Raw genomic sequence first — 11,628 nt, forward strand, 5'->3', positions numbered from 1 at the left:
TTTCTGCCTGAGACGTTGTGCACAGCCCAGAGGTGTTGGCAGGGCCCGGGCTCCTGGGACGGCAGCGAGCGCTGTTTCGCAGACGAGGAACCGGGCCCTGCGGCCACAGGGTCAGAGACCTTGGCCACGAGATCAGAGCCAAGGTCCGCTGGTGCAGACGGCTCTGGGAACGCGCTGCCCGGGCTGGGGCCGCCTGGAGCCTGACCCTTGGCCTGGGCGCCTCGGCCTTGTCAGCGCTGTCGGCGCTGTCACCGGCCTCCCGGCTGCTCGCGACCTTGGGCAGCGGCTTAAGCTGCTCGGGACCGGCTGCTGCTCCGCGGGGTGGGTAACGCTGCCCGCTCACAGGTTCCTGGCCTCACGGGTTTGTTCCTCCTGGAGCTGCAGGTGGGCATTGGGCATGCAGGTGGCATTACCCGCGTGCAGATAAGGCACTGCGCCCGCTCGCCCCGCCCTCGTGGCCGGGACAGGCTTCTGCGGGTGCCCAGGAGGCCCGAGGCCCGCGCGGGGCGCTGGTGCCCGGGAGCAGCCTGGGCTGGCGTGCAGGAGAGGCCTGCGGGGCGCCCCGAGGAGGGCCAGGAGGAAGTGTGGGCGGGCGGGGAGGCCGGCCCGGGAGGCGCCAGCGCAGAACCTGTCCAGGGCCTCGCCTCGGCCTCAGCAGAAGTGAAAGTCACCTGCTCGCTGCTGCCAGTCACGCGCCGTCCACCCCAGCCCCGCACCTGGCTGCTGCGGGCTCCCCGGGGCCTCCTGGCGGCGCAGGCCGCCTTCACGCACCGTGTCCCGTCCTCTCTGTTACAGGATGTCGGAGGGCGACGGTGCCGGGGGCTCCGTGCACGGGAAGCCGTCGGTGGTGTACAGGTTCTTCACGAGACTCGGACAGGTAGGTGTTTGGCGACGAGCTGAGTAAATATTCCAGGAGAAACCTGAGCCGGGCACGTTCGTGTGGGGCCGGCGGCCAGAGAGAGGCGGAAGGGCCGGCCGGGCTGCTGCCCCTGGCGCGAGTGCCTGGTCTTCTCCGGCAGCTGTGAGGCGCTCCGGGCCTGCCCGCCTGGCCCTCGCGGCCTGGAAGGGCCCACTGTGCTCCGGGCCTGGGGCGCGGTCTGAGGAGGCCGCTGACCGAGTGGGCAGTTGGCTCCCGCTTTTGCTCCAGCCAGCACCAGGTCGACTGTGGAGCAGCGGCGGGGGCCGGAGGTCGTGGCTGGCGCGTCGCTCCGCCCGGTCGCGGCCTTCGGGTGCAACGACGTCAGGGTTCAGGTTGGGGCCTGATGCACAGGCCGTGAGCGTTGACCTGCATGCGTCCGCGCCGGTGCCTCTGGCCAGGTCGCCCCCGGACCTGCGGGTCTCCTGACGTGTGCTTCTCCCCCAGATCTACCAGTCCTGGCTGGACAAGTCCACGCCCTACACGGCTGTGCGGTGGGTGGTGACGCTGGGCCTGAGCTTCGTCTACATGATCCGGGTCTACCTGCTGCAGGTAGGTGTGGGCGGGACGGCCGCGCCAGCTCCACAGTGCGTGGGGTCGTCGAGGGGAAGGAGGTGGTGTCCGGGAGTCGCCGCCCAGTCGTGCAGTGAATGAGTGTGGGGCGAGTGTGGGGCTGTTGAGCAGCCGGGCGCGGGCCCTGCCCAGGTAGCTCCGACCTCCCCGCCCTCGGGTGTGCTCGGGACAGCGGCCCCTCTGGCGGCCCCCTACCCTGTCCCTGGATGTGGGGCGACGGGAGGCTCTGGGGACAAAGTGAGCTTGGACCACCGCGAGGGACTGCCGTCTCAGCCGGACGCTGCGCCCGCGGTGGCTGGAGGGCTCCCCTGGGCCGGTGCTGCCCGGTCCTGTCTCCCCTCCTCTGTCCTCGCGGACAGCAGACACTGCCCCAGTGGCTGCGGGCCCGGGGGCTGGTCTCGGTGGACGTGCTTGTTCCCGGGGCGCTGCTGCACCCCTGGATGTGGATACAGTGGCGCTTGGGGCTCCCACGGGGCCAGGCGTTGGTCGTGGGAGGGAGGACGTGAGGACGCGGTCTGCTCAGGACGGCGGAGGCCGGTGTCAAACTCACCGTGACTGAGTTCGGGATTTTTAGGAATTGGGATGCGGTGCGTTCTCTGCTGGAGAGAATGACCCAGAAACCTCGGGTGAGGGCGGCGGGGGCGGGGCCGCCGCCCGGGTCTGCGTCCGCCACGCGCTGGGCTCGCGGGGGGCCGCTCAGGTTCCGGTGTCCCCCGAGACCGCCATCTGCGCTGAGGATGCGGAGGCCGGGCCGGTGCGTGCGGCTCTGCGGGGCCCAGCTGCGCCCTCCGGGCGAGGGGCGGGTCCAGACGCCTTGTCCTCGTTCTTGCTTCCCGATTTTCCGGTTCTCCATTCCCGGGGTGGGTGGCGCCCCGCAGCGCTCCTCAGCGTGGCCTCTCTGCCTGGGTTGACGGCGGCGGCGGGCCTCGGGACCCCCCGCACCAGCCCTGCCTGGGTTGGGGGCCTCCCTCCCACTGCCTTGGTGGCGGGGAGCAGCCCTCACCAGCATCACGCTCCGAGGCCGCTCCCCGCGCCCCTCGGGGCCAGTGGCCTGTGTGGGCGCGGCCGGGCCTGGCTGATTGTCTCCTCTCCCAGGGCTGGTACATCGTGACCTATGCCTTGGGGATCTACCACCTGAACCTCTTCATAGCTTTCCTGTCTCCAAAGGTGGACCCTTCCCTGATGGAAGATTCAGGTAGAGTCACAGAGGGGAGTGGGCAGTGCGCGAGCCAGGCGGGGCACACGCTGCTCGGGCTGGGCTCCGTCGCGGCGAGTCCAGCTCTGAGCCACCATGTGTGCCGACCACGCTTTGCAGACGGGGAAACTGAGGCATACAGGGTCAGGTGACCCGTCCAGGGTATCGGGCAGAGCCAGTGAGGACCTGGGCAGTGGCCAGAGTGCTCTCTGCCCCCTACTTCCTAAACTCGCAGTGTGTCAGTGCTCGTGCGCCCCCCGGGAGCCAGAGGGGTTCTCTGGGCCCGCCCCCGGAGGAGGCCCGCAGAGCCCTCTGTGGACGGTCCTGAAATCCTAAGGGCAAGGTCCTCTAGCATTTGGGGGTTAACCAGCCAGGAGCCCCTTTCTTGGGCCTCAGTTTCCCGTCTGGGTGGGGAGGGAGCTTATGGCGGGGTGGGGCCGCCTGGGCTCGGGCGTGGGGGGTGTCTCGCAGTCTCCACGATCAGTGGGTCGTGACCCCACTCAGGAGCGCACCGTGCAAACCCGCCCTCCACGGCAGAGCGTTAGGGGTGCGGCGGGCGCCCACCGCCGCTCAGCTCCACCTCTGCTTTCAGACGATGGCCCCTCGCTGCCCACCCGCCAGAACGAGGAGTTCCGGCCCTTCATCCGCAGGCTGCCGGAGTTTAAGTTCTGGTGAGCTGCTCCCCGGGGGCTGGGCGGGCTCCGATGGCTCCGCGCGCCTGCTCTGCCGCCCGCCCGCCCGCCCGCGCAGACCCCTGCCGCCGCCCCTCGCAGGCGCGCGCTGAAACGCCGAGGCCAGCCGCGAGGAGCGTCTGGGTCTGTCCCGGGGGCCTCCCTCCAGGCGCAGCCCCTCTGCTCCGAGGGGCTCTCGCGGGGCCTTGGCTGGGCCGGCCACGTCTTCGCCGTGCAGCTTGAGGGCAGCCATGCTGGGGACGCGGCCGCTCAGGGAGGCTAGAGCCTGGCTGTGCCCGATAGGGAGACTGGCAGGCCCTTCGGGCCCCACGCAGGCCCGGTCTGGCTGGTCTGTGGGGTGCGACTGGGGTTTGGTCCCCGCGCCTGTCGTTCCGGAGCAGCCTGGGAGCCACGTTCCCGGAGTGGACGCAGCTGGCAGCAGCTCCCGGGGGGAGGCCCATGGCCCGGCCTCACGCACCCTCTGCCCTCCCTCAAGGCACGCGGCGACCAAGGGCATCCTGGTGGCCATGGTCTGCACCTTCTTTGAGGCTTTCAACGTGCCGGTGTTCTGGCCCATCCTGGTCATGTACTTCATCATGCTGTTCTGCATCACCATGAAGAGGCAGATCAAGGTGAAGGCCCGGGGGCCTGCCAGGCGGGGCTGGGGCCGTTGGGGTGTCGTGGGTGGGCCTCAGTTTGGACGTGCCAGGTCTTGCGTGAGTCGCCCTAAGGCGACCTGAGCAGGCCCCACAGCGTGCTGCCCCTCGTGCCACTTCAGAGGCCCCGTGGGGGGCACAGCCCTGCCGGCAGGCCGGGCAGGGGTGGGAGCGCGGGCGGGGGCCGGTGCGCTGGGGAGGCGCCTGGCGGCCGGGCCGGGCTCTGAAGTCCCTGGCGTCTGTCTGTCCCCAGCACATGATCAAGTACCGGTACATCCCGTTCACGCACGGCAAGAGGACGTACAGGGGCAAGGAGGACGCGGGCAAGGCGTTCGCGAGCTAGGCGCGGGCTGCAGCGGCCGCGGCCCGAGGCGCCGGGCCCGTCGCGGTGCCGCCTCTGCACATAAAGTAGTTGAATTCGAGGGAGTTGGATTTTCTTTTCGAAAGGAGCTTCTGCCTGTAACTGATCACCAGGGTCCGGAGACACCGGCGCTTCAACCGAACCGCGGGCCGTGGTCGGGGAGGCCCGGGGGGCCGCGGGGGGGGGGGGCGCCTCCTGGAGCCCCACGTAGGGACCGGGCTGCACCCCCGCCTCCGAGGACCTGGCCGGGCCCGGCCGCCGGAGGACGCGCGTCCCGGAAGGCCCGTCGGCTGGACGGCGACCCGCCCGCGTCCTCACGCCAGCGTCCGCCTCGTCTCCCTCGAGGTCTCCCGCCCGGCGCCGCCCGCCGCTGTAAACTCCCACGATCGCGTTCGAGGGCCTGGGGGTATAAATACATGTACTATATTTTAATTGTTTCAGATTATTTTGGCACATTTCTTTGATACGTCTGTTTTGTCCCAAGTAATTTAAAGTCCTTCACGCGACGGCCCTCCCGGCGCAGCCTCTGTGAGGGCGGCCCCGCCGCCCCCTCCACGGGAACCATCTGACTCTGCATGTCGACTTTTTTGATGTGATAAAAAGCGAAATACTCTTCAACGTTTTACTAAGTGGCTTTTTAATTCCAACTTTATTAAAGACGCCCCCCCCCCCCCCGCGTCGTCTCCTGGAACACGCTAGCCCCGTGCGGCCCGGATGGCCCTGTGGCCCCGGGGGCTGCCCCTGCCCCATGGCCCTGGTCAGGGCTCTGCGGTCTGAGCATCGCTCCGGGCCCACAGCTGCCGGCGTCCCTAAGGGCTCATGGAGGTGGGGACCCGCCGCCTCGGCCAGCAGCCGCCTCGGGTCTCGGGAACGCCTGGAGTGACCGCTGTTCTCTGGCCAGTGGCCACAGCGGCCTTTCCGGCAGGTACCCGAGGCCGGGATCCCTTTCTCCTCACAAATGGCCCGGCCCGGCCCGCCTGGCGTTCCTGGCCTGGCGGTGGGGACGGGAGGGAAGCCCAGGCCGCGTCCAAACCAGAAATTCCCGAGGAGCCGCTGTCCTAAGGTGCGCACGGGGGGAGCGCGGGGGACCCTGGCACTGCCCGCCGGTGCAGCCGGGTCCGGCAGCTGCCCCCGCCCTGCTGGCGCGGTCTCGGGGCCAGACAGGTGAGGCGGCGGCGCGCCGGGCCGGGTCAGCGGTAGTGGCGCAGGTAGACGAGCTTCTGCGGCGGGCACGCCTCTCTGCACAGGGGGCACTCCGTCTGCGGGGGCGGGCGGGGTCAGCATCCCCTTCGGGAGCGATGGCCCAGGGCAGGCCCAGTGCTGCCTTCCCAGCGCCGCAGGGGGCTGCGCGAAGGGGCCGCGACACGACAGGTGCTGAGGCCCAGGGCCTGGGTGGCGGGGGCCATGGTGCCGGCTCCACGCCGGCCCTGCACGGAGCTGGATGTCGGGGGAGGTGGTGGCCGGGAGACAGGCCGGCACCGCCCCCTCTCGGGGCTGCTGCTGAGCCTGCGGGTGGCGGGTCCCTGGCACCGGACCCCCCCTGCAGCCAGTGGGGTGGGGGGCATGGTGTCCCCAGCAGCCCCCCGAAGGCTCGGGCGGCCCCGATAACCCGAGCCCCAGGGCAGGGGGCTCCGTGTCTGGGGCAGGAGCTCCCGCTTCCCCCTCGGCTCCCGGCTGGAGTCCAGACCCCAGCGGCGGGCCTGGGGGCTTTGAGAAACGCCCGCGGCCTCAGTGGGGTGCACAAGGGGCGCTGCCTGCAGGTGCCCACCTTGGTGTCACACCACTGGGTGATGCACTCCCAGCAGAAGAGGTGGCCGCAGGGCGTGGCCGTGGGGTGCCGGCGCTCCTCCAGACACAGCGTGCACAGGGAGCCCCTGGGGGCCGCTCTGTCTTCCGCGTGGCTCCTGGGAGAGCAGAGAGTCCCGAGAACTCGCACCCACCCAGGGGCCCGCCCGAGCCACTCGCCACACACCTGCGGTGGGCCAGGCCTCGGGGCAGCCTCCCGTCCCGGCGGGCGCGACGTCTCTGCCGGAGGGCGAGCAGCTGCAGGCCGGCGGCCAGCGCCAGGTGCGCCAGGGACACCAGCCCCAGCAGCCGGTAGCTGGCGCGCGCCTGCGTGTCTTCTGCGGGCGGGCGGTGGACGCGGAGCTGCCGAGGGACGAGGAAACACCTTGCCTCGCCGAGGGCGCAGCGGGGGCGGGGTGCAGGGCGTCCTGGCTGAGGGGCACGGGGTGGGGGGGAGGGCCTGGCACAGGCGGGGCCCTGCTCCTGACAGGAGCCACCTGCCGCGCCAGCGAGCTCAGGCCCGGTCTGCGGGGCGAGGGCGGGGCGTGTGCTGGGACCCACCGCTTGGAGAGAGAAGAAAGCGACAAAGCAGCCTGAGAGGCACCGGGTGCCAGAAAGGGCAGAGGCCGACCACCTCCGCCTGCTCCGCAAGGTGCCTGCCCACCCAGGCGCCGCCGTGGCCCAGCCGCCTCTGCAGCACGGCAGCCACCGCTCCCGGCTCCGCCTCCGAAGGGGCAGCCAGCCACCCCCGCCCTGCCCGGTCTCCCAGGAACTGGCACCCAAACCCGGGGCGGGGGCAGGTCCAGCCTTGGTGGACGCAGAGCTCCAGAGGCCCGGCAGGGGGGACGGCTGTGTCGGAGCCCAGCCACCGCCAGCACCAGGCAAGAAGCCTCGTTCCGGGAGTCGAGTGAGGGCCCAATGGGGAGGGCGCAGAGGGAGCAGGAGGCGCCGGGACGGCGGGCCTGAGCTGGGAGGGGTCTCGGCGGACTGCGAAGCACTGCCGAGACCCACGACAGGACGGGCTGGACCCGAGCCCCTTGCATCTGCGGGGACGGGCTGCATGCGCCCGAGGAGCACCCTCACCCTCACACGCCGCCGCCCCGGGAGGCAGACCCCCCTCGCCTGGCTCTTTGAACAGGGCCAGAGCGCCCAGGTCTCAGCATCCTGGGTGTGACCTGGGGCTGATTCCAAATCCCAGGCGTCTTGAGGGGCTCCAGGCCCAGCCCCCGAGAGCCAGCGGACCGCGCGCGCCTGTACTCACATAGGCCACGCCTGCCAGCCGCTTGGCCAGGTGGTAGAAGGTGCCGTGGATGTAGAACCAAGCTATGTGGAGCCGCTGCAGGCAGCCCAGGCCCCACCGCAATCCCGCTGTGACCTGCAGGAGCGCCCTCCGCTGCGGCTCCGACAGCCCGGCCGTGTGCCGCTGCACCAGACGCCGGGCCCCTGAGCGCCGGCGCCCCCCCAGAGCCAGGCTGCCTTGGGAGGGCCGCCCGCCACCATCCGCCTGCAGCTCGTGCTCCAGGTGCAGCAGGGCTCTGTCCAGCAGGTAGGGCAGGACGGCGTGCAGGGCCACCAGCAGGCCGCGGCGCAGCCCCGAGGGCACGCGGCGCCCAGACGGGTCCACCTGGACGATGCCGACGTACTCCTCCCCGAGGGTCTGGTAGCCTGCGGGCGCGGGGACACCGAGGGCGCCACTGAGGAGCCCCACAGGGGCTGGGTGCCCTGAGACAGAGGCTCTGTCCTGTGTGGTGGTCCCTGTCCTCCTGCCACACCCCCATCTCTGCAGTGAGGGGCTTCTGGGCCTTGGCAGTGGCCTCCTGACCTGTGCCCACTTGCCCTAAGCGCCCCAGTCTTGCAAGGCCCCTCCTCAGTAGCAGCGCCCCGCTCCCGCTGCCCCAGGCAATCAACTCCATTCTCCCCTGCCTGCGCCCACAACACCCCACTTTCCACGCCAGCCAGCACCAGGCTTTGCGGGTGGCTGCTAAGAGAACATGCGATAAACATGCGAACTCACCCAACACCACCCACTCCCCAGGCCACAGGCCTCAGTGTTGCCCTGACTTGCCTGAACACCTGACAGGCATGCCACCCCATTTCAGCACTGTCACCCCGGGGTGTCCCAGTCTGCGCCCACCATCCCTCTTTTGGCTTCCTCTGGAGGGAAAGCCAGTGATCCCAGCCTGCAGGTCGCTTGCGCCTCCAACCACTCCTCGCCTGCCTACTGGTGGTCCCCACCAGGGGCGCCCCCTCAGGCCCCTTGGCCAACCCAATTCTGCCCACCTGGGAAGCCCCCTTCCCAGCCCCTGCCCCGCCTCTGATGGGTCTACTGTCTTTTCCCGGCCTGTGCACTGCAGCAGGAGGGTGGCTGCTTGGTCCCAGGACCGGCGTCCCTGCCCGCACCCTGTACAGGGCTCAGTGCCAGACCCCCCACGGGCCCCCAGGGTTAGCGATGGAGAAAGTCCCAAGGACACTCTAGGACAGCGGTCCCAGGAACACGAGGAGGACGGAGAGAGCACGCTGGCCAGGACAAAGGGCAGCAGAGACCTTCCCGCCTGCAGCCACCGCCCACCCGCTCAGGGCTGGCTTGCTAGGGGGGTAGGGTGGGGGCACATGGGTCCCCCCGTTCCCAGAGGCTGCACTGGCCGGCTCCAGGGACACGGGGACAGCAGCCCTGTCCACTGGCCCGGGGTGGCGGCTAGAGGGAGACCCTGAGTCCCAGGGTCCAGTGGGGGCTGCTACCTGCGAGCGTGGTGAGGCCAAAATAGGCGACGTCGGAGAGCAGCTCGAGCTCCCTCCTCCACTGCAGCCACTTCTTCGCGCCTGCGGGACACTCACGCTGCCGGGGCGCCAGGACAGGCGCGGCCGCCGGCCCCACGCCCGCTCCACGCCCTCCTCAGCCCCGCGCGCTCCGCCTCGCCCGCGGCCGGAGCCCACCGGCCCGGAGGGTCTCCCGGGAACCTGCCGCCGGCCCCGGGGCGTCCGGCCAGCGCGGCCCGAGGGCGACCCCGCGGCCGCACGGTCACCGCCCGAGGGCCCGGCTCTGCGGGCGGCGCCAGCGCGGGAGGCCGGCGGGGCGCGCGGGTGGGCGCCCGCGGGCCCCTCCCGCCCCGCGGAGGCCCCCTGGCCCGCGGCCGGGCGCCGGCTCACCCGCCAGGCTGTGCAGGGCGCCGCCCGCCGCGCTCCGCAGCCCGCCGCGGTAGTAGTCGTCCTTCTGCGCCGCGCGGACCACCTCCGGGGGGCTGGCGGCGGCGGGGGCCATGGCGCCGGGTCGCGGGCCGGCCGTGGCCCCGCCCACGCGGGCGAAGCCCGATGACGGACCACGCTGGGCGCGCACTTTGTGCGTCGACTCGGGGCCGGGGCCGGGCCGGGGCGTCGCGGCGTGGTGGGCGGGGCCGGGCGGGAGGGGCGGGGCCGGGCGGGAGGGGCGGGGCGGGGCGGGGCGGGGCGGGGCCGGCGCAGCGCGGCGAGGGCGTGGGGCCCACGGGCGCCGTGGGCGGGGGGCGCGCGGCGGGGGGCGCGCGGCGGGGGGCGCGCGGCGGGGGGCGGGGGGCGGCCTGGCCCCTGTGCCCCGCGCATCTCCTGAAGTGTTGCCGGACATTTATTAACGACTTCAAGCTGCGCCACAGCGCGTGGTGCTCCCGCGGCCTGGCCGCCGCCCTCCCACGCGCCTCACGGGGGCCTGCGGCGCCCCCCAGTCCAGCCCGCGGCCCGCTGGGGCGCGCGGGGAGCCAGAGCCTGCGGCGGCGGCTCTGGAGCAGGCCGCGGGGGCCCGCGGGGGTGGGCGCCTCGCCCCTCCAGGCCAGCGCCTCTCCCTGGGCGCCCGTCCCCCTCCGGTGTTCTCCCCCCGGGGCCCTCCTCCAGGCCCCAGAAGGTGGGGGGCCCGGGGTGGGAGCAGGCGCAGAGCCCTGCCGACCCCCCTCTCTGCAGGGGGCAGAGCTTGGAGGCCCAGTGTCCAGCCACGGCCACAGCTGGACTTCACTTATTTATTTATTTTAAGATGTATTTATTTATTTATACAAGAGCTGGGGCGCAGGCCAGAGGTGTGGGGTGTGAGAGGATCCACCAGAGACAGAGAGGGGGACAGAACAGGCAGACTGACTGAAACACACTGCTGAGGGGAGCAGCGGGGAGACAGGAGGGGTCTGCTGCACCCTGTGGGTAGCTCCCTGGCCGGCCGGGGATCGAACTTGTGCTGTAGAGGCTGCGGACAGCTTCATAGTGCGGTGCTGAACCCCTTGTGCCACCAGGGGGTCCCCACAGCTGGACTTTCGCTGCAGGCTGGAGTGGGGGGTCTGCCCGGAGAGCCTGAGGCCTGGCGCAGGGAGGCTGTGGGGTCTGCACCTGGGCCTCAGTGGCCATTGGCCAAGGTGGGCAGAGGGCCCCGACGGCCCCAGCCTGGCCGTCGGCACTCAGGCATGTGCCAGGGCTTGCAGGGGGAAAGAAGGCAGGCGAGGGCGTGGGGGGTGGGCACTGAGGGCCCACTGACCTGGCCAGGAGGGTGCGGGGGACAGGGGCTTACGGGTGGGGTCAGCTGCAGGCGCCCTGCCTTAGGGCTGGAGCCAGGGCCCTGGAAGCTGGCCTGGGAGGAGGCAGGCCACCTGCGGGCCCCTCATTGCCTCTGGGCTGCGCTGGCCTTATTTTTGTGTGGATGGAAAGCACAGGCCCAGCTGCCCGGGGTCGGGGGAGGCTTGTCCCTGCTCAGGCGGCACCTGCTGGGCTACCCTCATGAGCACATTGTAGGATAGGCTGGAAACAGCCCCTCCCCGGTGCAGACAAGAGGAAGCCCTCGCCGGGACTTGCAGTGTGAATGGGCCCTGCAGACTCTCGTCCCGGCGGGCACGGGCCAGCGTGGGGCAGGCCTCCGGTCACGTCCTGGCTGGGCCGGGCTTCCCGTCCCCGGCCCTGGCCCTGGCCTCCGGTGTGGGGGTCAGAGCCAGAAGGGCCAGCAGGTGGCGCCGTCGACCTGCGGAGGAGCCTGGGGCTAGGGAGGGCGTTTCTCCCTCTTGAGTGACCTGGATCTGAACCAAGGACGCAGGGAGACCCGACACTGGGCCTTCAGCCCACGGGAGGGCAGGCCCAGGCGGGCTGTGGCTGACGTGGGTTTCGGGTTTCGGAGGGTGCTGGCCCCCTGCCCCTGGAGCCGAGCCGTGGCCCAGAGCTCTGCGGGGCCCCTGCTCTGCTTCCTCCCCCGTCCCTGCCTGCGGAGGCGCCCTCCGCCTGTGACCTCTGACAGGCGCCAGCCCCCTTCTCCGAGGCCCCCTTCCTCTGCATGGGCCCTGCTGTCCTGCCCGTAGCCTGACCGTGCAGTCACTCCCCTTTCCAGTGGCCACCGAGCTGGACGCTGCCTCATGACCCCACTGGGAGCAGGGGCCCCGGTCGCTCTCTGGCACTGTCTCCTCCTCGCAGTGTCCAGATCTGCAGAGGGGCCCGAGTCAGCCACCATCGCGTGGCCCGCAGCCCAGGGCCCGGCT

General features: G+C 71.3%; 2 protein-coding genes across 2 annotated transcripts; one reads left to right on the forward strand and one right to left on the reverse strand.

The window, feature by feature from the left end:
- Window positions 1-796: 796 nt before the first annotated feature.
- On the forward strand, window positions 797-4,354 carry RER1 (retention in endoplasmic reticulum sorting receptor 1; the record flags this gene model as incomplete). Its single annotated transcript, XM_084242857.1, has 6 exons — window positions 797-877; window positions 1,364-1,468; window positions 2,585-2,684; window positions 3,277-3,355; window positions 3,852-3,987; window positions 4,265-4,354. The coding sequence occupies 6 exons, from the start codon at window positions 797-799 to the stop codon at window positions 4,352-4,354; spliced, it is 591 nt and encodes a 196-aa protein (XP_084098983.1).
- A 700-nt stretch (window positions 4,355-5,054) lies between these two features.
- Window positions 5,055-9,416, reverse strand: PEX10 (peroxisomal biogenesis factor 10; the record flags this gene model as incomplete). The annotated part of the gene is made up of 6 exons (XM_084243293.1): window positions 5,055-5,631; window positions 6,141-6,276; window positions 6,345-6,520; window positions 7,419-7,822; window positions 8,897-8,977; window positions 9,305-9,416. The coding sequence occupies 6 exons, from the start codon at window positions 9,414-9,416 to the stop codon at window positions 5,563-5,565; spliced, it is 978 nt and encodes a 325-aa protein (XP_084099419.1). The 3' UTR covers window positions 5,055-5,562.
- Window positions 9,417-11,628: the final 2,212 nt, after the last annotated feature.

Source organism: Talpa europaea (genome assembly GCF_964194135.1).
Source record: "Talpa europaea genome assembly, chromosome: 9".
Lineage (NCBI taxonomy): Eukaryota > Metazoa > Chordata > Mammalia > Eulipotyphla > Talpidae > Talpa > Talpa europaea.